This window comes from Urocitellus parryii, chromosome 11 (genome assembly GCF_045843805.1).
Source record: "Urocitellus parryii isolate mUroPar1 chromosome 11, mUroPar1.hap1, whole genome shotgun sequence".
In the NCBI taxonomy this organism is placed as follows: Eukaryota; Metazoa; Chordata; class Mammalia; order Rodentia; family Sciuridae; genus Urocitellus; species Urocitellus parryii.
The window spans coordinates 29,262,552-29,289,854 of NC_135541.1; the positions used below are offsets into that span (position 1 = coordinate 29,262,552).

General features: G+C 45.8%; 3 protein-coding genes across 3 annotated transcripts in view; 1 reads left to right on the forward strand and 2 right to left on the reverse strand.

The window, feature by feature from the left end:
• Positions 1-4,554: 4,554 nt before the first annotated feature.
• Hectd3 (HECT domain E3 ubiquitin protein ligase 3) lies at positions 4,555-12,500 on the reverse strand. Its single transcript, XM_026397795.2, has 21 exons — positions 11,805-12,500; positions 11,467-11,627; positions 11,105-11,197; positions 10,891-11,026; positions 10,494-10,609; positions 10,295-10,408; positions 10,062-10,144; positions 9,361-9,526; positions 9,070-9,151; positions 8,307-8,489; positions 8,112-8,164; positions 7,899-7,963; positions 7,638-7,741; positions 7,246-7,365; positions 7,040-7,129; positions 6,596-6,802; positions 6,261-6,390; positions 6,088-6,162; positions 5,899-5,980; positions 5,700-5,771; positions 4,555-5,564 (listed from the first exon to the last, which is right to left on the reverse strand). The coding sequence occupies exons 1-21, from the start codon at positions 12,171-12,173 to the stop codon at positions 5,480-5,482; spliced, it is 2,586 nt and encodes an 861-aa protein (XP_026253580.1). The 5' UTR covers positions 12,174-12,500; the 3' UTR covers positions 4,555-5,479.
• A 665-nt stretch (positions 12,501-13,165) lies between these two features.
• Positions 13,166-16,563, forward strand: Urod (uroporphyrinogen decarboxylase). The gene is made up of 10 exons (XM_026397753.2): positions 13,166-13,267; positions 13,842-13,954; positions 14,049-14,128; positions 14,201-14,263; positions 14,643-14,840; positions 14,952-15,113; positions 15,465-15,602; positions 15,759-15,859; positions 15,961-16,027; positions 16,330-16,563. The coding sequence occupies exons 1-10, from the start codon at positions 13,248-13,250 to the stop codon at positions 16,489-16,491; spliced, it is 1,104 nt and encodes a 367-aa protein (XP_026253538.1). The 5' UTR covers positions 13,166-13,247; the 3' UTR covers positions 16,492-16,563.
• Positions 16,564-19,379: 2,816 nt separating this feature from the next.
• Zswim5 (zinc finger SWIM-type containing 5) overlaps positions 19,380-27,303 on the reverse strand; it is a 180,757-nt gene continuing 172,833 nt past the window's right edge. Inside the window, exons 12-14 of the mRNA XM_026397785.1 lie at positions 21,898-22,061; positions 21,188-21,269; positions 19,380-20,242 (exon numbers count right to left, since the gene is read on the reverse strand). Coding sequence (XP_026253570.1) covers positions 19,380-20,242; positions 21,188-21,269; positions 21,898-22,061 — 1,109 coding nt within the window. The remainder of the gene's footprint in view (positions 20,243-21,187; positions 21,270-21,897; positions 22,062-27,303) is intronic.

Here is a 27,303-nt window from a genome sequence, read left to right on the forward strand (position 1 = left end):
TTGTACAACAACAACAACAAAAAAGATGCAAGCACAGTTCTAGCTATTCCTTTTTTGGGCATGGGTGAGAGATACTAGGGATTGAACTGAAGTCCTTGAGCATGCTAAGCACTTGCTCTACCACTGAATTATAACACAGTGAGCTACATCCCAACCTATTTATTTTATTTTTTAGACGGTCTCACTAAGTTGCTCAGGCTGGCCTCAAATTTGCTGCAATCCTCCTGTCTCAGCCTCCTGAGCTTGGATTAAAAGCACATGCCACATGCCCAGCAATTATTTATTTTTCTAATGCTTTAGTGTACTAACATAAATCTAAGTACATTTAAACATTACTTCTCGTCTGTAGCCTGCACAGGCGACAGAAATGAGTTCCTCTTGGTAGAATGGGCTGGATGCAGAATAAAAGCTAAGAAAGAGAAAATGGCAAACAAACAAACAAACAAAAATAAAAACCACAGGACATGGAAAGTAATTTTAAAAAGGGTGGTGGTGGTAGGATGGGCTAGCCAGGCTATTTTTGGGACCAAGCTTCCACACTAAAAAGAGACCCAAGTAAAAGCAAGATGGAGTCCCTACTTGCTTTATTTATATCAGGCACATCAAAGGTTTGCCATGGAATGTTCTTTGCTAAATAAGGCAGGAGGTGGACTGTCTAGTTCCCAACAGGTTGCCCAACTCTGGAGCTACCAGAGCCGTCTTCCTAGTAAAGACAGAGGTCACAAGCATTGGGTAATCCAGTGAGTGGGAGGAGCCACAAAATAGTTTTCCACGCCACTCCTAAATCTCCCTGGCTCCACCCTCAAGTAATTCACAGGTGGCTTCCCACAATTACTTTTACTTTTTAAAAAAAATTTCCTTATAATTTACAATGAGAAGTTTTAAGGTTTTGACAAAGATTTTTAAAGGTCACAGAACAAACATCTTTTCCCATAGATTATTAAGGTCTCTTTGCTTTTTTTCCACTTTTAGGGTCATTTGATACAGTCTGACACAACTATACAAAACTAAGAATTCTTGTTTTTGCTTTTTTTTTTTTTTTTTTCAGTGCTGGAGATCAAACCCAGGGGCTCAAGCACAAGTGCTGAAATATTGAGCTACATTCCCAGTCCCAAGGAATTTTTTAAAATTATTTTTAGTTGTCAATGGATCTTTGTTTATTTATATGCAGTGCTGAGAATTGCACTCAGTGCCTCACACATGCCAGGCAAGTCCTCTACCACTGAGTCACAACCCCAGCCGCCCAAGGAATTCTTACACATAAAAATTTAGCATATAAGAAGTATTTGAGGGCTGGGATTGTAGCTCAGCGGAGCACGTTCGAGGCCCTTGGTTCGATCATCAGCACCACATAAAAATAAATAAATAAAGGTATTGTGTCCAACTACTTCTAAAAAATATTTTTTTTTAAAAAAGAAGTATTTGAGTTGGGCTTGTGGTAGAGTGCTTACCTAGCATGTGTGAGGCACTGGGTTCGATTCTCAGCACCACATATAAATAAATAAAATCCATTGATAACGAAAAAATTATTAAAAAAAAGAAGTATTTAAAATTTATCATTTTAAATTAAAAGGAAAAGGGTAGTAATTTTAAAAAAGAAAGTTAAAAAACTGATTACAGATTTGAAAAAGATAAAACACAAAATATCTTCTATATAAGAATAAATTTCATTCAGACGTAGTGGTGCACTTGGGAGGAGTACTGAGGCAGGAGAATGACAAGTTAGAGGCCAGCCTCAGCAATTTATCTCTTTCTTTTTTCTTTTTTTTTTTTTGGGAGGGAGGGAGGGAGAGAGGGAGGGAGGGAAGGAGAAAGAGAAAGAGGGAGAGAGGGAAGGAAGGAGAGAGGGAGGGAGGGAAAAAGGAAGGGAGGGAAGAAAGGAAAGAGGGAGGGAGGGAAGGGAGGGAGAAAGAGAGGGAGAGAAGGAGGGAAGGAGGGAAGGGAGGGAGAAAGAGAGGGGGAGAAGGAGGGAAGGAGGGAAGGGAGGGAGAAAGAGAGGGGGAGAAGGAGGGAAGGAGGGAGGGAGGGAGGGAGGGAAGGAAGGAAGGAGGGAGAGAGGCCAGCCTCAGCAATTTAGCAAGGCCCTCAGCAACTTAGTGAGAACCTCTCTAAAAATAAAAATAGGAAGGTCTGATGTTCAGTAGTTAAACACCTCTGGGTTCAATCCCTAGGCCAAAAAAGAAAAAAAAAAAAAAAAGGAAGAACCCACAAAAAAATATTAGGCAATCCTATATGTACTCTTGCTGGGAAAGGATTTTAAGAACTCTGTAGGGCTGGGGCTGTGGCTCAGTGGTAGAGCGCTTGCCTCACACATGTGAGACCCTAGGTTAGATCCTCAGCACCACATAAAAATAAATAAAGATATTGTGCCCATGTATAACTAAACAAATATAAAAAGAGAATTCTGTAATAATAATTAACATTAATTATTATGTGCAGGTACCCTTTCAAAGATTTTCCCTGAATTAGTTTGTAACAACAAACCTGTGAAAAAGGCACTATTATTGTCATTTTTGTGTGTGGTGCTGGTGATTGAACCCATGACCTTGTACATGTGAGGCAAGCACTCTACCAACTGAGCTATATCCCCAGCCCACTACAATTGTCTTGTATTTTAAAAAGGTGGGATCTGAGGCCTGTGGTCAACAGCTAGTGTGAGGTCAAGCCAGGATATGAATAGAGGAAAGCAGACTCCAAATAATCTTGTCTCTTTTTTAATTCAAAGAATGTTCTCGTAAGTAGTTTCCTTTATTGCTTCCCTTGGTATATACCCAATATATAGGTTTGTTTTTTTTTCATAAAGACAAAATTTCAGCGATTTGTGAGGCTGAGGCAGGAGGATTGCAAGTTCAAGGCCAGCCTCAGCAATTAAGCAAGGCCCTAAGCAATTTAATGAGACACTGTCTCAAAATAAAAAATAAAAAGCACTGGGGATGTGGCTCAGTGGTTAAGTGCTTCTGGTTTCAGTCCCAACAAAACCAAAACAAACAAGTTTTCAGGTTTGCAGCTTTGGGACTGGCAGACCACCATCCAAATCCTAGCTTCATCACTTACTACTTCTCCCCAGGGGGCTACTTAATTTCTCTTTGTTCGAGTTTTGTCATCTGGAAAAGACTATAGTAATCCTAGTTACTTCATAGAGTTGTTGAGGAGATTAAAGTAGTTGACATGATAACATATGTAAAGCACTTAGCACAGTGCTTTGCACCAAGAGTGACTACCAAACTTTTAATACTATGCAAAAATTGTTACAAATATAAGAAAAATATAACAAAATCAATAAATACTCAAATTAACTATCTTACTGTGTTCTCTAACAGTACTGGTATCTTCACTTGCTCTTTGTAGCTCTTACCCAAGTGTTACTAAATGCTGTTTACATGATTCTTTGTTGAATGTATGTATCTCTTTTCTATCAATAAGTGTTTAAATTCATAAAGGTAAAAATAATCATTACTTGAGCTACCTGTTTATTCATTGCATCTACTGTGGTGCCCAACATCAGTGCTCCATGCAGGTTTGTGGGAGGAATGAATGAATGAATGATTAAATGAAAAACAGACTACAAAATAGTGTGACTAAAAGAGGGACCAAGGACACGTGGCTAGTACCAGGTACAGAAAATGGACTACCCTTACCTCAAACCTGGCATGAGCCTGCAGACCAGGCCCTTCCCAGAGGGTAGAGAAGGTGAAGAGGCAGAGCTTACTGGTAGGAGCAGAACTGGATGGGAGTGGTGGCCTCTCAGGTTCCTGCCTCTTTAGCTCCCTGGGGGAAGGTGTGTGTGTGGACACGTCTTTTCCTATAAACCATCCAAAGCACAGGGATGGGGGAGGGGCAGAATGGGGTCTGTTCGGGGAGGCTAAACCGGTGTTAGGCTCAGGCCTTATTCTAGCACACTGTGTGGAGTGGTGCTCCTGCCACAGCGTGGGGGAGAAATTTCTTAGCCCAAGAAGTGTTAGAGTGAGCCCTAGAGGACAATGTGGGAAAGAGGTGAGAGAACAGGACTCTTCTCTGGGAAAACTGCCTCCTCGCAGTCTCACAATGTACTATCTCAGATCACTGGGTCCCAGGGATGGTGCTTGAGGATTGTGACTGCCCCCCGGTGGGATGCTGTGCCCACACTGGATCTCTGCAACTTAGTGCATACAGGAGGCAGGTGGGAGTTGGCAGTGATGTTGCTACTTTCATGTTTGTCAAAATCCTCAACTGGCTGGTTTGTCAGTCATCCCAAGGATTTGTTCTTTGATGTGACATTCTTCTCCCTACTTGGTTCCAGACGTGGACTTCCAAATCACTACAACTATCTTAGAAGATGCCAGGCCAGCAGTGCCACCCAACACACTCCTGGGCCCTTATTTCCCTACCCCATCCATTCCAGATGTAATGTCTGTCACCGAGAAGCCCCATCACTCCAACTAGGCATATATCTCCTTGGCTACCAGTAGGGGATTACCTGAGGAAGGCTTTTCCAGGACATAGCAATCCTCCAGGTACTCCACGAGCCTAGCACACAGCCCAATAAACAGACTTTGAGCTCCAAGAACACATATGAAGAAATGAATTCATCTGTTTATTCTATTTTCCCATGTGCAAGCCCTTCTTTTGAAGGAGTATCATGGAGGCCCTCAAGGGAGGGAGGGCTAGACAGGGGCGTGCATAGCTCTAGGAGCAAGTTTAAAGTCTAGACTTCATTTTAGAGTAGGGTAAAGGGGTACTATTGAAGATTTCGGAGAGGACATAACTTGTCTTTAACCTGTGCAAAATCTTGGGGGTAAAATAGCAGATGGGGACTCAGGCTGGAGGTGATACAGAAGTGATGAATATGAGGTGGTGGTCAAGATTTAATGCTGCTGAGTGGATGTAGGTTCTGAGCCAGGAAAGGCAGTGGCACTTTTGTCAGTTGAGACTGGGTTGGAGCAAGGACAAATCTCACACCTCTGGTATGGAGGGTGAGGAGGAAAAGACCAGTATGTGAGGGAGAAGATGATCAGCCTGGCTTTATTTTGGGGGTAGGTGACCAAAGAGGATGACTATTATTTTCTATCCATCCTTGGTTCTTTGCCTGGGGAGGGGCATACGCCATCCTCCAAAGTTTTTAAAAAATTGAGCCTTGGCTGAAACCAGAAAAGGAAAAAAAAATTAGGTGGAATCGAAAATGGAAGCAAAATCCATGGGGTGGGGAGCTGGGTGGCCCCCTTCAAGTAGCTCAGGCCTGGCAGCTTGTGCTGGGCTTGTGGAAGAGTCCCTCTCACAGAGGCTAAGTACCTCAGGAAGCAAGCCCCAGCACAGTAGGGCTTGTGTTTCTGCAGGGGTGGACCTCCAGTGTCAAGTCATCGCCCCTGCTCCAACCCCACACATGAGCAGGGCTCACTGAAGATTTCCGGAACATGGCAGCTCTCACCAGGAGCATGGACCCAGACTGGGCAGGGAAGGTGTGCTCTCCTAAGTGAGGGCAATAGGCCTGAGCAGGGATGCCTCACTCCTCCCAGGGGCTCATGTCAGTGTCGATGGCCACACAGTTGTAGGCGGCATAGCGGAGCTTCTCCTCGCATACTTTGGCGCTGTGGGGGTGAGGCAGGGCTCAGTCGGGCCCCTCCACCACTCCCAAGGGCAAGTGGGCTCCAGTTTGCATTTTACTGCCAGAAGTCCTCCCACACCAAGGATGCCACCCCAGGCTGGAGCCTAGGAAAACCCACCTGACATAGTGTGGTAGGAAGAGGGTGCTGGAGCAGGTGGAAGACTCAGGCAGCGCATCTGTGGTCTCATATCTGGGGGTGTTGAGGGACCACAGATTAGGAGATTTGTAGGGGCACGTGAGTGTGTGTGTGTGTGTGTGTGTGTGTGTGTGTGTGTAGGGTGGGCACCTCCGGCTCTCTCTGCTGTACTTGCACTCACCCCAGCTTGTCTGGGTAGATGTAGATCCGTGCTGGCAGGCGGCTGCGGCCTGTCACAAAACGCAGGAAGCGACTCCGATCCTCTGGGTGGAGGAGAAGGAAATGAGGGAGGTTCTACAGCTTCTACCCTGATTCTGAATCCCATAAGCAGAGTCCCAGTGCAAGCATCACTCTGCCCTCCTCCACTGACCATTGGTGAAATTGTTCAGCGCCTCCCAAAAATACTGCACCCGCGTGTCAGATGGCTCGAAGTCCTCAAATCGAGCTGGAGGGGATAATGTCAGAATTCATTCTTAGGTTTCACCCTGTCCAGTCCTTAAGCTCCATCCCCTGAGCTTTACTGCTCCAGCATCTAGAACTCACTGAGCTTGCGTAGAGCATCCACAGTGACCTCTGGGTCCCCACACACCTTCTTCTCCAACTCTTGCCAGGTCAACAAGTCCAACACAGCCTGCGGCACCACCTTCAGCAGACCTGCCTGCATGGCCGCCACCTGGGGAGGAGAGAAAGGCCTAGCTGGGAGAGAAGGCACAACTCTTAGCTTCCTTTGGAAGCATCTCTTTACCCCTCTGATCAGTAGGAATGTGGGGCAGAGTTATGGTGGGGGCCAAAGTTCTTAGGATTGGTCCTAGTGGCCTATCAGGAAGGGTTTTGGGAATTTGAGGCTGGGGCTAAGAGTAGTTGTGCCTGGCTGCTACCTGCTCCTTGCTCTCCTCTAGCCGTGCCTTCTGCACCAGTTGGATGAAACGACAACGGTCCTCGTATCCCACTATGATGCCTGTGCCCCCAGGGATCAGTTCTACCACCTGTTGGTCACTCAGGACGGTGGTAAATGTTAGCTCCTTCCCAAACTTGAACTCAAATGTCTCCTTGTCCATTCCCTCCATCACTTCCAGGAGCTTCACCTGGGAGTTGGGGAGAAGCAGGGAGATCAGTATTTCATTAGGGAGGCAGTCTCTGTTCTTTCTTTAAGATGCTCACAGGGAAGTAGAGAGGCAGCCTGGCAAGGCAATCCCCAAACAGGCAATTGGGAGTGAGGGGGCCAGTACAAGGCTGTGGAAGCCTGGAGATAATGCCTAACCAGCCTTGAAAGCCGAGCAAGACATCCTGCAGGAAATGGCATTGGTCTAGACCCTACTCACCAGCACTGAGTCCACAGCTGGGAAGTCCTTGCTCCAGCTCACCTCCTCACCAGAGAGCTGCTTCCACACAAAACCAGGCAGAGCCAGGACCTGTGTAACAAACACTCTCTATAGTTTGTCTTCTCACCTTGAGCTGCACAGGTTTGTTGGCTCTTCCTTCCAGGGACCTAGGCTGATCTGATAGTGCTGTGGATCAGGCTACTCACCAGGAACTCCTTACCCCGAAGGGCAGCCCCCATCAGTTGTCCGATCCACTCATACTTGGCAAAATCTCGGCAGGAAGGATTGGGTACATACATGTCCCGGGCCTCACCAGTGCCGTTGCCCTGTCCCAGAGATAGAGCTGTCAGTATGGCAGGCAATGGAGCCTACTTTATTGCCCTAAACACCTCAAAGAGTTCTCCCAAAATCTCATTGGGATCCCTGTATGACCCTTCTGAATGTACAAAAGCTTCTCCTTTCCCTGTCTGCCCAAAGGCGTTCCTGGATAGCTCAGTCCCTCTTCTATTCTCTCTAGCTCATTCTGGCACCTGAGAGGTTTGCAGAGATGGAATAGTAGAAACCTGGGGGAGTGGAGGTTATGGGGGTGGGAGATTACCTGGTTGGCTGTGCGCACAAAGAAGGGCAGAGGCACAGGGGTGTCAGCAGAGCTAGGGCACAGCTCTTCTGACATATCTGCCAGGCTGTCTCGGAAACCACCCCCTGAAATGACAGATGTTCTCAGCGGGCACAAGAGCCCAGTCCTTAGAATGTGTTTATATGCAGGCTTCCTATCTTCATTAGCTGGTGACCACAGAAGCCTCTAAAACTCTAATAAGGCAACAAACCGGACCCCTGTCTTCCTTTTGTAAGGCCTTACCTTGGTCAATGATGCCTTCAGCAATGAATTTACACTCCCACCACTGGTCATAGCGCATGGGCCATCTATAAGTAGGGGTAGGTCTTTATTATACTGGGTTAGGATTCAGCAGCCAGACATGAGACAGCAGAAGAGCTACAGAGTGGTGATGGTGAGGGGTGTCAGGAACAGTGTGCGGCTTCCCTGACCAAGTCCCTTACCCTCATGCCATACCTGTAGTCCAGAGGCTTTTCATACTTGTCAGAGGGTTTGAGGCCTTCATAAACCTGGGGGCAGGGAAAGGGGAGGGAGTTGTCTGTGTCAAGGCCTGGTCCTTTCTTGCCCAAAGACTTTGCTCAGGCCCCTCTAGGCTTGGGCCCATAGGCCTTTTACTGAACTTCCCTCAGTCTAACCCTAGGTGATCCAGACCTGGGTAAAGACTGCATTCTTGCAGGCAGGGTCCCGAGACGGGCAGGCACGATGTTCCATGGCAAGGCGACGGTTAATGTACAGGCGTGGCATGAAGCTGGGCTTGCTGCTCTCTGAGTCACGCAAGCACTGGGCCACCAGGCTGGGTCGCTGGCGTGACAGCAGTAGGAACTGCTTCACTTGCTGAAGAGGAGAGGTGGCCAGAACAGGATCAATGGACAGTTAGCTTCTCTCCAGGCTCTGGAAACTTCCTCTATCCCTGGTCTCAATTTCACCATTCCATTCCATTCCAAGCCCAGTCCATTCCCTGTCCTTGCCTCCAGGGGGAGCTTTCTAAAACAAAAAATCTGACATTGTCTTTACCTTAATTAAAACTTTTCCAATGACTTCATAAACTGGGACAAAGTCCCTGCTTCATAGCCTGGCCCTCAGAGCCCTCACCTGCTAGGTCCTGCTTCCTGCCCAGCCCCTACCAGCCTTATCCCCACGTCATCCTCACACCTACCTGCATACTTTTCTTGAGTCATATGGAGCTGCTGATAGCTAGTGCACAAATTTCACACAAGTTGCCCTGCCCCTGCTGTCACCTCTTCTCCCCAGCCCATGTGCATTCTGTATGTTCATCTGGGAAATCCCCCCAAACACTAAATTTTGATCTTTTGTGTCTGCCTTTCTTCTTGGTTCCCTACAGTAGGTCTTAGGAACTCTGTTGAAGAATGAAATCTATAAGAGCAGGAAAGGAGAGCCCACTGACCAAACTCACCTTAATCTCACTGAAGGTGCCCAGTGTGTGGTCCCATGCAGGCACCAGGTGGTGCAGGACACTATCTAGGATCTTGATGAATCTGGGATGGTGGATAAAGATAATGACAGCTAAAGAGAGTTTGGCATAGATGTAAGACTCCCCAACTCTCCACACATTGGGACTGAAGGTAGGGTCAGGAGCTGCTCTGACTTTTAGCGCAGAACAGCTTACACTGAGGCCTGATCCACACAGACACACAAAGCTGAAGGAAGGGGGAAGGGAATGGCCTGCAGGCCCAGGACCAGTCACCTCTGCAGGAGGACAGCTCTACGGTACAGTACTTCTGGATCAGTGCCTTCTAGGCGTGGATATCGCACCAGACTGGCTGGCTGGAAGAGGTCTGCATTCAACCCTAGTTCCCGCTGTCTTGATGACTTGATCTTGACCCCTCGAAGACGAACATCGATGCCATCATCTGGGCAAGGGATCAGAGTGAGGTCATTTACTGAACTTGCTGCCTTCTTGGCCCTGAGATCAGGGAATGGCTCCTTAATGCTCAGCCTTTTGTCATCCTATGACTTGGAACCTTAGGGATCCTATTCTATCACCTGGTTCTTCGCTAGCACCTCTATAATGCTGGCATGCTTGAATGTCTCAAATTCTCTTCTAGGTGAGTCCAACCACTCCTATGGTTTTAAGGCCATAGGTTTATATGACACCTCTCACTTGGCTCTGGCCCCACACCTTCAAATCCTGGAGTTAGTCCAGCCATCATCTCATCCCTCTTCATCTTCCAGGCCCATCCCTTTCTCTCCACACTGTCAGCTTGCCCACATCTACACCCAGGGGCTTCTTTTCCTTTTTTTTTTTTACACATTAAAAAAAATTGGTGCATTATAATTATACGTAATAGTGGGATTTGTAACATATTTGTACATATACATGATATAATGATATAATTTGGTCAATATTGTTCCCCAGTTCCTTTCTCTTATAGTCTTTAGACCCACCTCGGCACTCCACAATGCGGATCTCGATGATTGGCAAGTGGACTGTCATGTCCTCCAAGACGCAGACATCCCCAATTAGGGTCCTGAGGAGATGGGTGTGAGGCACTTCAGACAGTCCATGCCTCAGGCCTTTAGGGATTGCTGGGATCCCACCCAAGTTTAAGCATCCAAGCTGGACCAGGTCCCATTGCTAAGATCACATCCCACCTCCTACCCCAGGCTGGCCTGCTCACTCGTCAATGCTCACGTCACTCAACTTCTTCAGGTTGTCCCCTTCGCCCCCATAGACTACCACTCGCTTAGGCATAAAGTTGTCATCTGTGGTATCCACTGTGAGTAGCAGCTTCCTACGGGGTCAGAGTGTGCACTGAGTCTCTATGCACCCACAGGTACATGAGTCACCCAACCCAGGTCTGCTCAGAGCCTACTCACTTGACAATGGTGCCCTTCTTCATAGTAAGCCGTACCCAGTGCTGGCACTGGGACCCATCACTCTCCCAGTAAGTATCTGCATTGCTGTCCGTCAGGCAGGACACATTGAATTCCTCCTAAGGAGAGACAGAGTGGTGGGGTCAGCTGTTACCCTCACTTCTGCTTTGGGACAGGGAGCAGAAGACAGAAAGCATAGTGAAGATGGGATAAAAGGGCAACTGATATGGGGTAAAGGTGTGATTAGGGTAAGGTAGGAGGGAGTCTAGGGGTTCCTATAGGACTTCCAAGATGGGGAGCTGGACTGAGTGTGGCCCTGGTTTGGAGGTGGGAAATCTGGATCTAACCTTGAGGGATGCGACTGTATTTTGCCTCAAGAGGGAGGAGTCCCAGCACCCACCGTGTAGGAGGACACGTCTATGCTCTCCACATACTGCTTCACGCTACCCAGGTTCTCATCCTCCTTGCCCAGGTGGTCATACAAGAAGTGGATCAGGTCCTCGTCGCACTCGTAGGTCCATGTTGGGGGCACATAGCTAAGCAACCCCAAGCCCCTAATTAGGCTGGGCCCAGACTTGGAGCTCCCTCCTCCCCATCTGGTACATCTCACTCACAGTAGCCTTTGTACAGCTTCTGTGTATGCCTCCGCTGGTTGAGGCCTTGATCCGAGGCGATGTGAGTATGTCAGGTCCACCACCTGTTCCCATCTGTGGGTACACAGTTGAGGGTGGGTGGGTGAGAAGGCATGAGTGGACAGCAGGATATCTCCAGAAGGATCTGGAACCTTCTCCAGAGCTCTAGCTCCTTGCCTCCATAAGCTCTATGCCAACTCCCTCAGGTCCTGTTCCTTTCTGCTCTTAATGCTACCTCCATTTCAAAATCCTCCCCCGCCAATCCCCACCCTGGATGTGTTGGTGGTGCCAGTCCCTCATTGCCCGATATCCGATAGCAAGCCCTGCCCCTTCAAGTGCAGGACCTGAGCACTGGTCGGTAGTCCACGCCAAAGAGCTGCTGCTGCCGCTGGAGGTGGTCAGGAGTGTCGATGGGTACAAGGCGGGCCCCGCCCTCCGCTGGGCGGCATACCAGCAGCCAGCCTTCGTCCAGTCCGCAGTCACCCAGGTGTTCCGCCAGCTGCTCCTGCAGGGACCGCCAGATGGGGACAGCCATCAGGGAACTGCTCAGCTGCTCGCCCTGCCCAGCCCAGGGTAAAGGGCGCCGAATACAGTGTCAGCTCAATATAGGGCAGGAAAGGGGAACGGAGTCGTTTCCGGACGCGGAGATCTTTTGAGGAGCCTCGGGTAGGCCAGAGCTTACCTTGGTCAGTTTTACCCAGAGACCATGGCCGTTGCATAGCTCCTCGCCCGTGGTGCGCACGCAGGCGCCGCGCCGAAGTTCGATGCTGTCACGGGCTGCGCGAAGGGGCCCAGAGGCGGTTCCAGGGGCTGGGCCCGAGGCACCCACACGCAGCCCTAGGCCCTCTGCCTCCCACACCGGCAGCATCACGCGCGACGGTCCTGCCGGGTCCTTGTAAAGCTTGTACAGCACCTCTCGCGGCACGAAAGCCAGCGCTGCCGGCAGCGGTCGCCCGGCGCGGAGGCTCCGTGCTGCCTCCGCCAAGAAGCGCACGCGACCGAGCAGCTGCCTTGGGGACTCTAGCGCCGCGCCCGGGCCAGGGCCTGCCATGGTGAACTAGCTGAGGGACACTAGGAGTAATTCTGCCCTGGGAGTACCAGCCGCGACCACAGCAGAGCTTCCCACCACGCCCTGTTCCGCCTTCGGCCAACCTTCGCCGTATGTTCTAGACTAAGCGCATCCTACACTTTTGCTGTATAATCCTGAGTACTCCGATGGTCAATGCAATTACACGTACATCTGTGTCCTCCCAGGAACCCAGCCAGCCAGACCCAAGATTAGTGGTTTCTACCTGACCAATTTCCCTCTCTCCATTCCTATCGCTACTATCATTTTATCTCCAATGCTCCTACCCTCTTTCAAGTCACTGCCCTATCTATCCTGTATCATTACAATAGCCTTTCTCCCCACGCAGCTTCCTTTTTTTTCCCGTTTTTTTTTTTTTTTTTGTACTGAGGATTGAACCCAGGGGTGCTCAACCACTGAGCCACATCCCCAGACCTTTTACATATTTTATTTAGAGACAGGATCTAAGTTGATAAGTGCCTCACTAAATTGCTGAGGCTGGTTTTGAGCTCTCAATCTTCCTGCCTCAGCCTCCTGAGCCGCTGGAATTACAGGCATGCGCCTGGTGTAATTAACATATTGGGAGAATCGTGCCTTCCCTGACCACTGACAGGAGGCTTAAATCATTCCGGATCGATTGCAACTCCTAATCCCAGGATATTTACAATCATTTTCTATTTAATATGACTGCCAATTTCCGTTTCCCCATCAGACTGGAAGAGCAGTTTGTTCTTAAAAGCAGGGGCTGTGTTGCTCAGCGCGCTAACCTTAGAGGTCACCACAGGAGAACAAATTCCTCACCCTACCTGAAAAAGTAATTTCAATGGAGTTCTTTTGGGCTTTTATTGTTGCGTCGCTACAATGGGCTTTACGGTGAAAGTGATTGGGGTCCTCCAGGCAGCAGCCAGGGCAGCCCTAGAGCTGTCAGTGGAGTCCGATCACGTGGTTTTCAACATGGCGAACCCCTTGGTTTACTTCAGGAAGGGGCGGAGCTTAGACTGGGGGCCGGCTCAAATTCATGTGTGTGTTGATTCTGCGCGCAGTTACTGAGAGTTTACCATGGAAGCGAACGGTTTGGGGTGAGTTCTCCGCAAAGCGGGGTGGCTAGCGAGACTTGGTTTCTGAGTTTTCCAAGTCAGTTATCTGTCCCTATACCCTCATATTCCTGGAGTTCTCCCATTGTGGACTCCAGTCGCTGGGATCCCGAATGCTCCCAACTACGGGATTTCTGAGACCTTCATTTCAGGGACCGTTTTATGGACTGCGTCCTCCAGACATTCTCTTTGGGAATGCCCCAGAACTTCTAACTAGGATATCTATTCTGGGACCATCTATTCTGCTCCTTTTTTGACTATTTTCCAGCCTGGAGATTCATTAGTCTAGTGACCATTTCCCTCAAAACTATTCTTACTGGGCTTTTAGAGCTTGGGAGAGCTGGGGGTACGTGTAGGAAAGCGGCCCCAGCGCGGGCCCTTGAGTCTGTACCACCTGATAGGCAGAGAGGAGGCCTAATGCGCGGGGAGCCACAGTTTGCTAGCTGGTCTGGAGGAGGTAGATAGCAGTGCCCGATTGAATCGACTTTAAGAACCCTTGCTTTCACCATCCACCGGCTTAGCGTATTGATTCCTTCCCCCAACCCCATCTGATCACTAGATCTCAGAATTTTCCGGAGCTGAAGAATGACACGTTCCTTCGAGCAGCCTGGGGAGAGGAAACAGACTACACTCCTGTTTGGTGCATGCGGCAGGCAGGCCGCTACTTACCAGGTCAGGGTCAGGGCCCAGAATTCTAGATAACTGGGGAGGCAGGGGAGGATTCTGGAGGCCTGAAAGTTTAGGTCTGTCTTCCTTCTCTCGGCAGAATTTAGGGAAACCAGGGCTACCCAGGACTTTTTCAGCACCTGTCGCTCTCCTGAGGCCTGTTGTGAACTGACTCTGCAGGTGAGGGGTCCACAGAGGGAGGTATTTATGCCCTCAGCTTGCCACCTAGCAACTCGTTTCCATTCCCTACAGCCACTGCGTCGGTTCCCTCTGGATGCTGCCATCATCTTCTCCGACATCCTTGTTGTACCCCAGGTACCCACTTAAACCCGATTCTGAAATGTGTTAAAAAAAAAAAAAAGAAAGAAAGGAAGGAAGAAAAGGATTCCTTGGAAATCTTATTAGTCCTGCCAAGATTCAAGATAAGTACATATCATAGCTGGATAGAGGGAAAAATTAAGACTGAAAGAGATCAGTTTAGCTGAGTTTTATTCTCCATTTCCTTTCCTATTGGTATGGGCTGAACAGAACAGACTTTTTGAGACAAGGTCTCAATAAGCTGCTGAGAGCCTCACTAAATTGCTGAGGCTGGCCTTGAACTTGTGATCCTCCTATCTCAGCCTCCCAAGTCTTTGGAATTACAGGTATACTTTGCTGCACCTGGCTGGGATCCAGTTGTTTTATCCCCCTCCAGGCATTGGGCATGGAGGTGACCATGGTACCTGGCAAAGGACCCAGCTTCCCAGAGCCATTAAGAGAAGAGCGGGACCTAGAACGTCTACGTGATCCAGAAGTAGTGACCTCTGAGCTGGGCTATGTGTTCCAAGCTATCACACTTACCCGACAACAGCTGGCTGGGCGTGTGCCACTGATTGGCTTTGCTGGTGCCCCGGTAACATGGGAAAAGCAGGGGATTGGGGCATGACTCTGGCATATCTGGTGTAGATAGGGAAGGAAGTGTCAGTGTGGCTTCTGTACTGTGACATCTTTGATCCTTCTGCAGTGGACCCTGATGACATACATGGTTGAAGGTGGCAGCTCAAGTACTATGGCTCAGTCTAAGCGCTGGCTCTACCAAAGACCTCAGGCCAGTCACCAGCTGCTTCGTATCCTCACTGATGCTCTGGTCCCATATCTAGTAGGACAAGTAGCTGCTGGTGCCCAGGTGAGTCCTGAGGGGGAGACAGATAAGCTGGGGTTTGGACTATAAGAATAAAAAACAATAGTCTCCTGAACTGGAGAGGGCAGGGATCTTATATTGGCCTTGATCTGGCTAGAGCAGACAAGCCCACCCTGACCCTGGGGTGAGGGTGGGGGCTTAATACTCTTGAGTGAAGATCAAAGCTAGCATTGGGATCTGGAGAAGGCAAACTTTTTGACTGGAACTGGGTTTATAGGCTCAGGCAGTATCAGGGTTTAGTCACCTGGGAAAATGATGCACATTCTGTATATGGAACCTGAGGTATTTCCTTTTTTTTTTTCCTTCTTATTTTTCTTCACCACCCTGTAACTATAGGCATTACAGCTCTTTGAGTCCCATGCAGGGCATCTTGGCCCACAGCTCTTCAACAAATTTGCATTGCCCTATATCCGTGATGTGGCCAAGCGAGTAAAAGCCAGGCTGCAGGAGGCAGGCCTGGCACCTGTGCCCATGGTGAGGATTGGGATTGGTTGGTGGGTCTGTAGAGTGTTCAGGGTAAGTCATGCATGGACTGAAGTGACCACAGGAGGGCAGCAGAAGTGCATCCAAGAAAGGTTAGTGGGCACAGCAAGGCCCTATGTGTAGTCTCAGATCCTCTTTTTCCTCCAGATCATCTTTGCTAAGGATGGGCATTTTGCCCTGGAGGAGCTGGCCCAGGCTGGCTATGAGGTGGTTGGGCTTGACTGGACAGTGGCCCCAAAGAAAGCCCGGTGAGTGATAGAGGTTGGACCTTTGAGATTAAGGCAGGGGTTGCCCGTGGGAAGCTGCCAAGTATGCAGTCACCAGAATGTGTTCCTGGTTCTGCCTCTAGGGAACGTGTGGGGAAGTCGGTGACCCTGCAGGGCAATCTGGACCCCTGTGCCCTGTATGCATCTGAGGTAATAATCAGGGCCTCTATGGGTGCACAAGTTTGTCTCTCTGATATGGCTATGTGATTATGTGTCTGATGTATTTGTCTCTCTTCTCTACTCCATACATACAACGTAAGCCCGAGAAAGGCAAGAATTTTTGCTGTTGTTCATTTGTTTTTTCTTAGTGTCTGGCCCATATACAATATCTGATAAATTTTATTGATTAAATGATAAAATAACACCAAGTAAAAGCATGCCTACCGGTGTATGTTACTATTAGGCATAGGGAGGACAGAGGCTTATAGATCTCCCTATTTTCGGTCCCCCAGGAGGAGATTGGGCAATTGGTGCAGCAGATGCTTGATGACTTTGGGCCAAAACGCTACATTGCCAACCTAGGCCATGGGCTTTACCCTGACATGGACCCAGAACACGTAGGGGCCTTTGTGGATGCTGTGCACAGACATTCACGTCTACTTCGACAGAATTAAGCTTATATACCTCTTCCCTTAAGTATATGGATGATTGTTTTCTGGAGAATAAAGTTCCATAATTGAAGTCTAGTATGTGTTTTTTTATTTTTATTTTTTAGTTTTCAGTGGACCTTTATTTATATGTGGTGTTGAGAATCAAACCCAGTGCCTCACATATAACTAGCTCTATCACTGAGCTACAACCCCACCCCTAGTATGTGGTTTTGTTTATGAGAGATTGTGCTCTAATCTTCAGTTCTTTCCTTCCCTGGAGCCTCCCCTGTATCCCCTCCCACAAGTCTCAAGGCTCAGTTATCAGTGAACATGGACTATTGCACTTAAAGTTAGGGTTCTCACTACCATTATGCCTTCATATATCCAAGCCCCACAACTTCAAGGAGTTGGGTAAAGCTTCCTAGAAGTTGGGACTATGACACTGCATAGAAAGGGATGGGTTCCCCACAGCATACAAAGCCCAAATTAATAGGCTTTGTGTCTGGGGAAGAAGGGGAATACTGATCAAAGAGGCACAGAAGTGCCTAAAACACTTCAGGGAGTCCTAGAAAGAAAGAAAGATGCAATCTAGGTAAGGAGGGAGAAGCTAAGGAACCCTCAGCTTTGACACTAAATGATGGGGAAGACAAAGACTCAAAGCTAAACTGTTTGGGATTTAAGCCTTATAATAGGCCAACACCAAGGCAAGAAGGCCTCTGAAGCTAAAGGGCCCTCTGGCACTCAAGTGTTGCTTTGTATTATTTTCTGATCATACCCTTTAATTTTTTCAGGATCTTGGGATCCTGCCCATCATGGTGACACCTTTGAGGACAAGCTTCTGAGGTGCTTGTGAACTCTGCAGAGGAGTCTAGTGTGGCAGGAAATTCATCTGTCATTTTCTACATCCCTGTTAGGTCCAAACAGTTCCTTGTCCCAGCTAGAGCAATGCAGAAGCAGAGAAGGGCCTCATTTATTGAGAGAACACAAGTTCTACTTTTAGAAAAATGATCTTTTCTGTGATTCATGATTTATTCATAGAAAAGCACTGTGAATTCACATACTTGCTAAAAAAGGGCAATCGTGATACAGAAATGGAAGTGGCTTCTCTTGTTTACCAACCCATTGGGCTGAGATGTTGTAGGGGCCCTTGGCTGGAGGGCAAGACTTTAGTAGCCACAACAGCAAATACAACTTTCTGGTCAGTTTGGAGTAAAAAAGATGACAAACAGTTTTCCAAGAGGAAAATAAAGCAGACAGGTTCTTGGTTCACACTCTAGCTATATCACCCATTCCCTATCAAACCCCATCCCAACTCAGGAACTAAGACACAAAACAGTAAACACCCAAGACACTGGTATCCAATTGACTCTTCTGAATGCTCTTGCTACCTCCTATAATAACTCCAGGTTGAACTCCAGGGTCAGGAAGGTAGCAGGAACATGATACACTGTGGCAGTCAGTTAGGGCTAAGATAAGGGTTGCCCACTAGGTGGGAAAGGGAAAGGCCAAGGGATACCAGCCTTAATCTCCAAATCAGTGACCACTGGGACTATGACAAAAGCAGGCAGAGGAAGCTTGAGGTAGAAAGGCAGGGGGAGAAAGCATGTATGGATGAGAATTGTAGAGCTGAAGCAGCCAATCTTAGAACAGAGGGGACACTGGTGCTTAGAAGCTTGTTTGTCAAGAAAGAATGGTGAAGGGAGGAGTATAGAGATGGGAACAAATGTTCAGTTGTTGAGAGAGATTGAGAGGATGGGGGAAGAGAGATCTGGCAGAAAAAGAAGGGACACATTCATGCAGATCTTCCAACATGAATACAGACATACCCATGTAGAAATATCTCAGTTACACTTATAAAGACACACAGATCCACGAACAGCAGGCATACACACACAGATACAGTCATTTATAACTTGTACTCATTTGCCCAGATACACACATATACTAATCATGCAAACATGAGTACACTTAGTTATGTATTTTCACACATGCACAAATGAAACAGTGAACACACAAACCCACAGTCCAACGCACACATGTATCACATACATAAATTAGAGATGAAACCAGATACTCTCTAACATAAAGGTGACCAGAGTAGATGAATCTTATGAGCTCAAATGGCTTCCCGAACCTTCACTTTCTCCCTGCACTTGTTACTGAGGTGTCTAGCAGGCTCCTGGAGAGGTTGTGTGAGGCAGGAGCAAGAGTTCAGTGTCCTCATAGCAAGAGTCTTAAGTCCAGTTTTGGCCTCTCCCTCACCCACCACTGGACTACAGATGCCCTGTTTACAGGCTGGGGTTTCTGCATAGACAAGCTTGGGATTCATTTTAATTGGCCATTTTTCTCCCTGCCACCCCTACTTGTCCATTGCTAACAGCATACACTCTGCAAGGGAAACCTGAGAAATGGTTGTGAGTCTCCTCAGAAAACAAGCCTATCCTCCCACCCACAGCTACTTTAAGTGCCCATCAAATCAGAACCAGAATTATAAATAGTTACAACTTTACAATTATTGGCAACACATATACTATAGTATTTACAGTACCATAAATGCTTCTGTTTCTCTGGTTAAGCAATCCCTGAGACGGAACAGTGTCTGTGTTTGCCAAGGGAGATAGGGCCAATACCCAGGACACGCAGGATATAGGGGCGTGAGGTGGCATGTTGTGGGATTTCTGATCAATCTGCAGGGCCCAGCTCCTCCAGGAACAGTGGGCTGTAGTGAGAAGTTTGCCAAGGCATAAAAATTGGCCAGAGTTGGACTCTTTCTAATCTTAGCCCTGTGGTCCTTTGGCCTCAGCCATAGGTGCTCAGAGTCCTCCCAGGGTAGACAAATGCTTCAGTGTCCTTGGCCTGACTTGATGGTACCTGGATGCCCAAGCTGCCCTGGAAGTAAGCTATCTGCTTTCTCAGCCAAAGCGCTCTCGAACCAGCAGCATCAGCTTCTTCTTGCCTTTGTAAATCTGTTTGAGGTTGTCAATGAACTGAGCAAATTGCAAGTGGCCATCCTGCGGCAGCAGGAAAGTCTCCCGAGCCTTGCTCAGAAACTCAATGAACTCTCCATAGTGGCGAGGGCTGATGTGTGTCAGGCGTGAGTGTGTAGTGTTGATATAGGCATTGATGGTGGCATCCAGCAGCTGGCGCAATGGAGCTTTGTCAGTCGACATGAGCTTTCCAGAGCTGCGGCGGCCTGGGATGCCAGCCAGGCCAGGTGCAGTCACTGTGCAGCGCCGCAGGATGTCTGAAAGCACAGTGGCACAATGCACACTCTTCACCACCAGGGGGATGAGGGCTGCCAACTCATTCTTGCCCAGCGAGTGGCTGAGGGCACAAGCCCAGAGCACATCATTAATGGCCGGGTGGGTGTCCTGGTTATAGGCCAGGTTAAGATGGCTCATGGCCAGTGAGGCCAGCTTGAAGGCACGTAGCGGATAGCCACGGAGCTCCATGTAGCGGGCAATGGTGAACAGCTGTGAATGGGTCATACCACCAGCGGCAGCATCAATGGCAATCTGGTAGGCTGCCTCAAAGGCGATGTGGTCTTTCTCACAGAGTGTGAGGGCTGACAGGGCACAGCTCTGTGGATCCTTCATAGCACACTGCAGGGCCAGTGTTCGAGCACAACTAGCCAGTTCCTCCCGCTGTGGGTAATCAAGACTGAGACGCAGGATAGTGGTATGGGATACAGCTGTAGCAGCTACAATACTAGTAGCCTCGGTGGGGGTGAAGAGTGTATACCAGCTCTGCAAGATGCTCACCAGGGCCCGCACACCTGTCAGGGAGAGCCTGAGCTCAGCAGTGGCCATCCAGGTCCCGATGCAGGTCTGCCCAGATTACCATTTGGGGTCTGAACTTGGCCTGCAGAGATGAGTTCTCCCTCCTCCACAGCAGCCTTGAGATGATCTGAGGCAAACCAGGGCAAGGGGAACATCCCAGATGGCCAGACCCTGTTTGGGGTCTCTTCCCACCCCTTTCTTGCCCAGGTCAGAGGGTTAAAGGTCTCTGCAAGGCTCTTAGCTCCTCCCATGGATAGAGCAACTGAGCCTGTGGTTTGTAGGTCCACCTGGGGTTTCTACCTAAAGTGGGGCCTCTGGAGGTAAAACTCTCGTGCTGGTGCTTTGGGCTCTAGAAGATATCCCAAGCCTCCAAGTTGTCTGAAGTTTCTCAAAAGCATGGCAGGGACTGGGACCAAACCACTGGGCCCACTGCCTCCTAAGGGAGCACCTGAGTATTGGGGGCTGAAAATGCATCATTCAGATTTGTCTCTGAGGATTAAAGTACAGCTGAGACAGGCACAGTGGCACATGCCTATAATCCCAGCAGCTTGGGAGGCTGAGGCAGGAGAATTGTGAGTTCAAAGCCAGCCTCAAAAATTTAATGAGGCATTAAGTAACCCAGTGAGACCCTATCTCTAAATAAAATTCAAAATAGGGCTGGGGATGTGGCTCAGTGGTTGAGTGCCCCTGAGTTCAATCCCTGGTACCCAAAATAAATAAATAATTAAGTGTTGCTGACATCAGGACATGGTACAACCAGTGAGGGCAGAGCTTGAACTGACTATATAGAGGCCATTTTTTCCTATCAGCAGCCTCTCCTTTTCTAGGACACAAGGAATGGGTATGTGACAGCTCATTAGCCTGTCCCAAGAGTTGGGCCTAAAAATTTCCCTGGGGGTACTAGAAATTTCCCTGGGGGTAGAGTGAGGTGGGAGACTCACCCACTTCTGTAGCACAGGTCACCAACCATCGTACCATTTCCCTGCGCCTCCAGTTAAGGGTTGATAAGGTCATCCGCATCACCTGGGAACAAAAGAGGCATATCTAGTTGGCTAAGCCTGACGATTATGATCTCTTTCTCCCCACTTCCTTTTGCCATTCATTCATGCAACAAATATTTTTTGGTGCCTTAAACAGTGGTCTTGCGAGCTGCAGTTGTGGCTCAGTGGTAGAGTGCTTGCCTGGCACATGCAAGATCCTGGGTTCAATCCTCAGCACCACATAAAAATAAATAAATAAAATACATTATTGTGTCCAACTACAGCTAAATATAAAAAATGAAAACAAAAGAAACAGTGCTCTTTCCCCTGGTAAGTATGGACAGGTTTAATTTCTGCTTGACAACTCTCTTTTGATAAGAAGCTTCTCTAATAACCCATAACAAAGAAAATTCCTATACTTTGCTTGGCTCAGAAGAATGGAGAGGTGGGGAGAAGGTGGGGATCCCTTATAGCCTAAAGCTATTCTACTTCTGGCCTTAAGGTAAAAATGGAACCCAGTTTACAACCCAATTTGCTTTATGTCTAGCTTGGAATTTGTGTTCTGGGGACAAAGAACCAGACTTGGTCCACATTCAGCCCCTTAGGGATCTTATCTTCTGCCAATTGTCACTATACCAGAAGCCTGGGAACAGATCACTCCTACCCCATACCTGTAATCCTAGCTCCAGGGCTACGTTGAGCAAGGTGCTGTCTGTACCACTGTCCGTGGGAGTAGCAATCTTGAATGCATCTTGGGCCAGTTTAAAGATGAGGGAGGAAGAATGGATGTGCTTCTGTATTGCTTCCAGAATAGTTCGGAGTCTCAGAGTATCCCCTGAAGGTGTTGAGAGAAGGGGCAGTGACAAGGTTTGCCTTAAAGTTTCCCTAGGCAGCCAGTTGATCACAATAAATACTGGTTGAAATATCAATTCGTAGAATGCTCCTGAATGATACCATCCCTTCTGGGTAGTCAAGCTGTCTCCAGTGAACTCACTGGTAGCTCATTCTGTATCTAGGTATCCATATGAATTCACTTCTTTACACCTTTTCCTACTCTTCATCCACTATATCCTTAGGCTTTTTAGAGATAAAAAACAATTTTCTTTCTTTTTTTTTAAATCAATTTTCTTGAACACCTAAATTTTGAGAACCTCTTATACAGGTGGCCAGAAGCCAAATAACTGTCAAAATAATAAAAACAAGTATGCAGTTCATTTGTGTGTGTGTATTTGTGTGTGGTTCTGAGGATTGAACCCAGGTGTGCTTTACCACTGAACAATGTACCCACTCCTATTTATTTTGAGTCCTATTTTATTTTATTAAGTTGCTAATGCTGGCCTTGAACTTGTGATCCTCCTATGTCAGCTTCCTGAGTTGCTGTGATTACAGGCATGCACCACCATGCCCAGCTATGCTGATCCCACTATTTGCTTTTCTTTTCTTTTTTCTTTTAGATTCCATTTTTCTAACAAATAAGATAAATAGCAGTGTGTATGTAGTGTATGTGCATAAATACATATTTTTGGTACCTGGGACTGAACTCAGGGGCACTTAACCACTGAGCCACATCCCAAGCCCATTTTTGTATTTTATTTATAGTCTCACTGAGTTGCTTAGTGCCTTGCTAAGTTGCTGAGGCTGGCTTTGAACTTGAAATTTTTCTGCCTCAGCCTCCTGAGCTGCTGGGATTATAGGTGTGCGCTACTGTGCCTGGCCACTATTTGCTTTTTCTGGAGAAAAGGGGAGCTAGGTGAACACTTCTTATTCTATAGACAAAGATTCTATACAAAGAACTAGTACATGGAGTTAAGGAACTGTATCACCATATGAAACAATGGTTGTTTCATGAAGGCAGTATAAAAAATTAGTGTATCTTATGAAGGGTATATATGTGAACTAAAGACAACAAAACTATGTCTTATGATTTGCTTTGCAGTTGTTGATAAAGTCAAAGAGGCATGCGTTTAGGCTTTGGAGTAAAATACACTGAGGACTGAATCTGGTATAGCCATTAAATAATTCAGTTACTACTTCTATAAAATGAGAACTGTAACCTTCAGGATTGTTTTGGAAATTATAAACAATTTGTGCATAGTTAATAGTCTATGATTCCATTTTTCTAACAAAAAAGATAAATAACAGTGTATATGTAGTGTATGTGCATAAATACAAATAGAAAATCTCCAGAACTATTTATACCAATGTCTTATAATAATTATATTTTTCTTTCTTTCTTTAAATACTGGGGATGGAACCCAGGGACACTCTACTACTGAGCTACATCCCCAGCCCTTTTTATTTTTTGAGATAAGACCTGGCCCAGGCTGGCCTCTAACTTGTGATCCTCCTGCATTGGCCTCCCGAGTAGATGGAATTACAGGCATACACCAGAGCACCTGGCTTGTAATAGTTAATATTTGAGTATCAGGATTATAGAAGAGATTTCCTTTATTCTTCTATTATTTTTTAAAAGTGATTTTAAAATTAATAGACTTTTTAGACCAGTTTTATATTTACAGAAAACTGAGCAGATAGTATAGAATTCCCATACATCCTATTATTAACATCTTACACAGTGTGGTAGATGCGATGAACCAATATTGATTATATTAACTCAAGTCTTTATGTTATGGTCCATTCTGTATCATATTAATTCTATGGTTCAGACAAATGCATAATGTCATGGACCTGCCATTAATTACAGTATCACATAGAAAAGTTTCACTGCCTTCAAAGTTTCCTGTGCTTCACCTTTTTAAACCTTTCCCCTTCTCCCAAACCTCTGGCAATTATAATGTTTCCATAGTTTTATCTTTTCCAGAATGTGCAACTGGAATTGTTCAGCATGTAACCTTTTCAGATTGCAATGCACATTTAAGGTTATTTAAGATTCTTCATGTCTTTCTTCATGGCTTGATAGTTCTCCCCCCCCCTTTAAAATTGGAACACTGCAATTGTAAACAATGACACAATTCTTTTTTTTTTTTTTTTTTTTTAAAGAGAGAGAGAGGCAGAGAGAGAGGGAGAGAGAAACTTTAACATTTATTTTTCAGTTATTGGCGGACACAACATCTTTGTTGGTATGTGGTGCTGAGGATCGAACCTGGGCCGCACGCATGCCAGGCGAGCGCGCTACCGCTTGAGCCACATCCCCAGCCCTGACACAATTCTTGTTACATATTTATATGTTCACACACTATAACAATATAATTTGGCCAATACCACTTCCCACCATTTATCTCTCTCCCTCTGGAAAGTTCATTTCTTTTTTTCTTTAAAAAATTTTTTTTAGGTGTTGATGGACCTTATTTTATTCATTTATTTATACTGTGTGTTCAAAATTGAACCCAGTGCCTCCCATAGGCTAGGCAAGCACTCTACCACTGAGCCACAACACCAATCTCAAGTTCATTTCTTTTTATTGCTAAATAATATTCCACTGTATGGATATACCCAATTTGTTTATCAATGCATCTTTTAAAGGACATCTTGACTGCCTCCAATTTTAGGAAAATATAAATAAAGATACTATAAACATGTATAGGTTTTAGTATGGACATAAGTTTTCAACTCATTTGGCTAAATATCTAGAAGTATGACTGCTAGATCATATGGTAACATTATATTTAGTTTTGTAAAAAACTGCCAAACTAGCTTCCAAAATGGTTGTACTATTTTGCATTCTCAACAGGGTTCCTGTTGCTCCACATATTACCAGTATTTAGTGTCATTTGGATTGCAGCATTCTAACAGCGTATGCAGCATTATCTCTCTATTGTTTTAATTAGGAATTCCCTATATAAAAGATTGAACATCATTTCATATGCTTGTTTACGATCTGTGTATTTTCTTTAGGGAAGTGTTTCTTCAGATCTTTAAACAATTTTTAAATTGGGTTATTTTCTCATTGTTGAGTTTTAAGAGTTGATTTGTATATTGGGATACAAGTCCTTTATCAGATATGTTTTTCAAATAATTTTTCAGCCTGCAGCTTGTGCATTTTCATTTTTCTTTACATTAACTTAATTTTATTTGTTCAAGGGCTCATACTGGAAGCATTAAATCAAGCCAGGATTTTGATTCTGTGAGCTCATATCCCATATTAAGGAAGAGCAAACTATGGTCCATATACATAGGATTATGAACTAGAGCCTCAAGGTTAATCATATTGTAATTTTAAAATTTTCTACAGTCCAGAACTCAGAAGTCATAGGGCTTTTAGGTCCTTCTGGGCATTCCACAGGGTATCTGCACTTTCACTGAACTAGGCAAACTTATCAGCTTTTAGTTAATAATGCTGGTTAATCCCCAAGCATTAAGGATACATGGAAGACTATATCATACACCCTCACCACCATTGTTGACACTAGACGAACTGACTCCTTTATCACTATGTGATGGCTCTCATTATTTTGCCCGCTTCCCCCAAGAGACAGCACCTTGCTATGTTGTCCTGGCTAGGCCTCAATTCCTGGGTTCAAGCAGTACTCCCGACTCAGGCCTCCTAAGTACCTGAGAGTACAAGGGTGCACCATTGTGCTTGGCCCATGACTTCATCTTATATAAGATTTGAGCATCCTTGGATTTAGGTGTTCATTTGGGGGTTCCAGAATTTCCCAGATACCAAGGGACGATAGATGAGATCCTTTAGCATCAAGGGCCTATTGATCTGTCCATATCCCCCTATTATCTCCTCACTTTTGGATCTGATCATAGTGAATTTATCACTCATTGTTAAAAGAACATGCCATCTCTCCTTTCAAACTCAGTATTCCTGAGCACTCCAGGGAGGGAAGGTAATGCCTAAGCACTTATATGCACAAGGATTTCACTTTCTTTGCTCAGTTTATTCCCAGGCCTTTTATTCTTTTGTGTTATATGATAAATGTGATTGGAAAAATTTCCCTTTGGTAGCTCACTGTTAGTATACAGAAATTCAACTGATTTTTGTATGTTGATTTTGCATACTATAACCTTGCTGAATATATTGATTAATTATAACAATTTTGTTTTTTAAAAAATGACATCTTTAAGGTTTTCTATATGTAAGATCATATTGTTAGCAAACAATTGACAATTTACCTTTGTCCTTTCTGATTTAGATGACCATTATTTCTTTTTCTTACCTAACTATTTTGTCCAGGATTTCATTGCTATATTGAATAGAAAGAGCAAGAGTAGTACTTTTGCTAAGAATCTTTCACATAGAGCTTTATTACGTGGAGATAATTTCCTTCTATTCCTAGTTTCATGAGAATTCCTGTTCCATGCTGAATTTTAGAAAATGCCTTTTCTGTATCTACTGAGATGAACATGAGATTTTGTATCCTTTATTCTGTTAATCTAGTGTATCATAATTGATTTTTGTATGGTAATAACTATCCATGCATTCTAGGTATAGACCTCAGTTCTTCTGATGCATGATCTTTTTAACATACAGTTGGATTCACTTTATTTTTGAAGAATCATTTACTTGGATACCAAATTCTAGTTGATCATTTCTTCTTTCAATACTTTAAATATTTCGCTCCACTTTCTTCTTGTTTGCATAGTTTGTGAAGTCTGATGTATTTTTCACCCTTATTTCTCTATAGGCAAGGTGGTTTTATTCTATGGTTTCTTTCAAGGGTTTCTCTTTGTCATTGTTTTTCTGTATTTTGAATATGATATACCTAGAATATCTTTATTATTCATTCTGTTTGGTGTCTGTGAGCTTCTTGGATTTAGGTGTCTGTCATAATACTGGAAGACTCAAAGCCAATATTACTTCAAATACTTCTCCTTTCTCTTCCTTTTCATATTTCCACTCCGCATATGTTATACCATTTGTAATTGTCCCACAGTTCTCAGATAGTCTTTTTATTCATTTTTTCTCTCTGCATTTCAATTTGCAAACTTTTTATTGACATTATAATTTTTTTTAAAATTAAATATTCTTGTACTGGGGTTGTGTAGCTCAGTGATAGAGTGCATGCCTTGTATGTGTGGGGCACTGGGTTTGATCCTCAGCACCACATAAAAATAAAAAATTGAAGGTTTCGTGTCCATCTACAACTAAAAAAATTAAAAAAACCCCC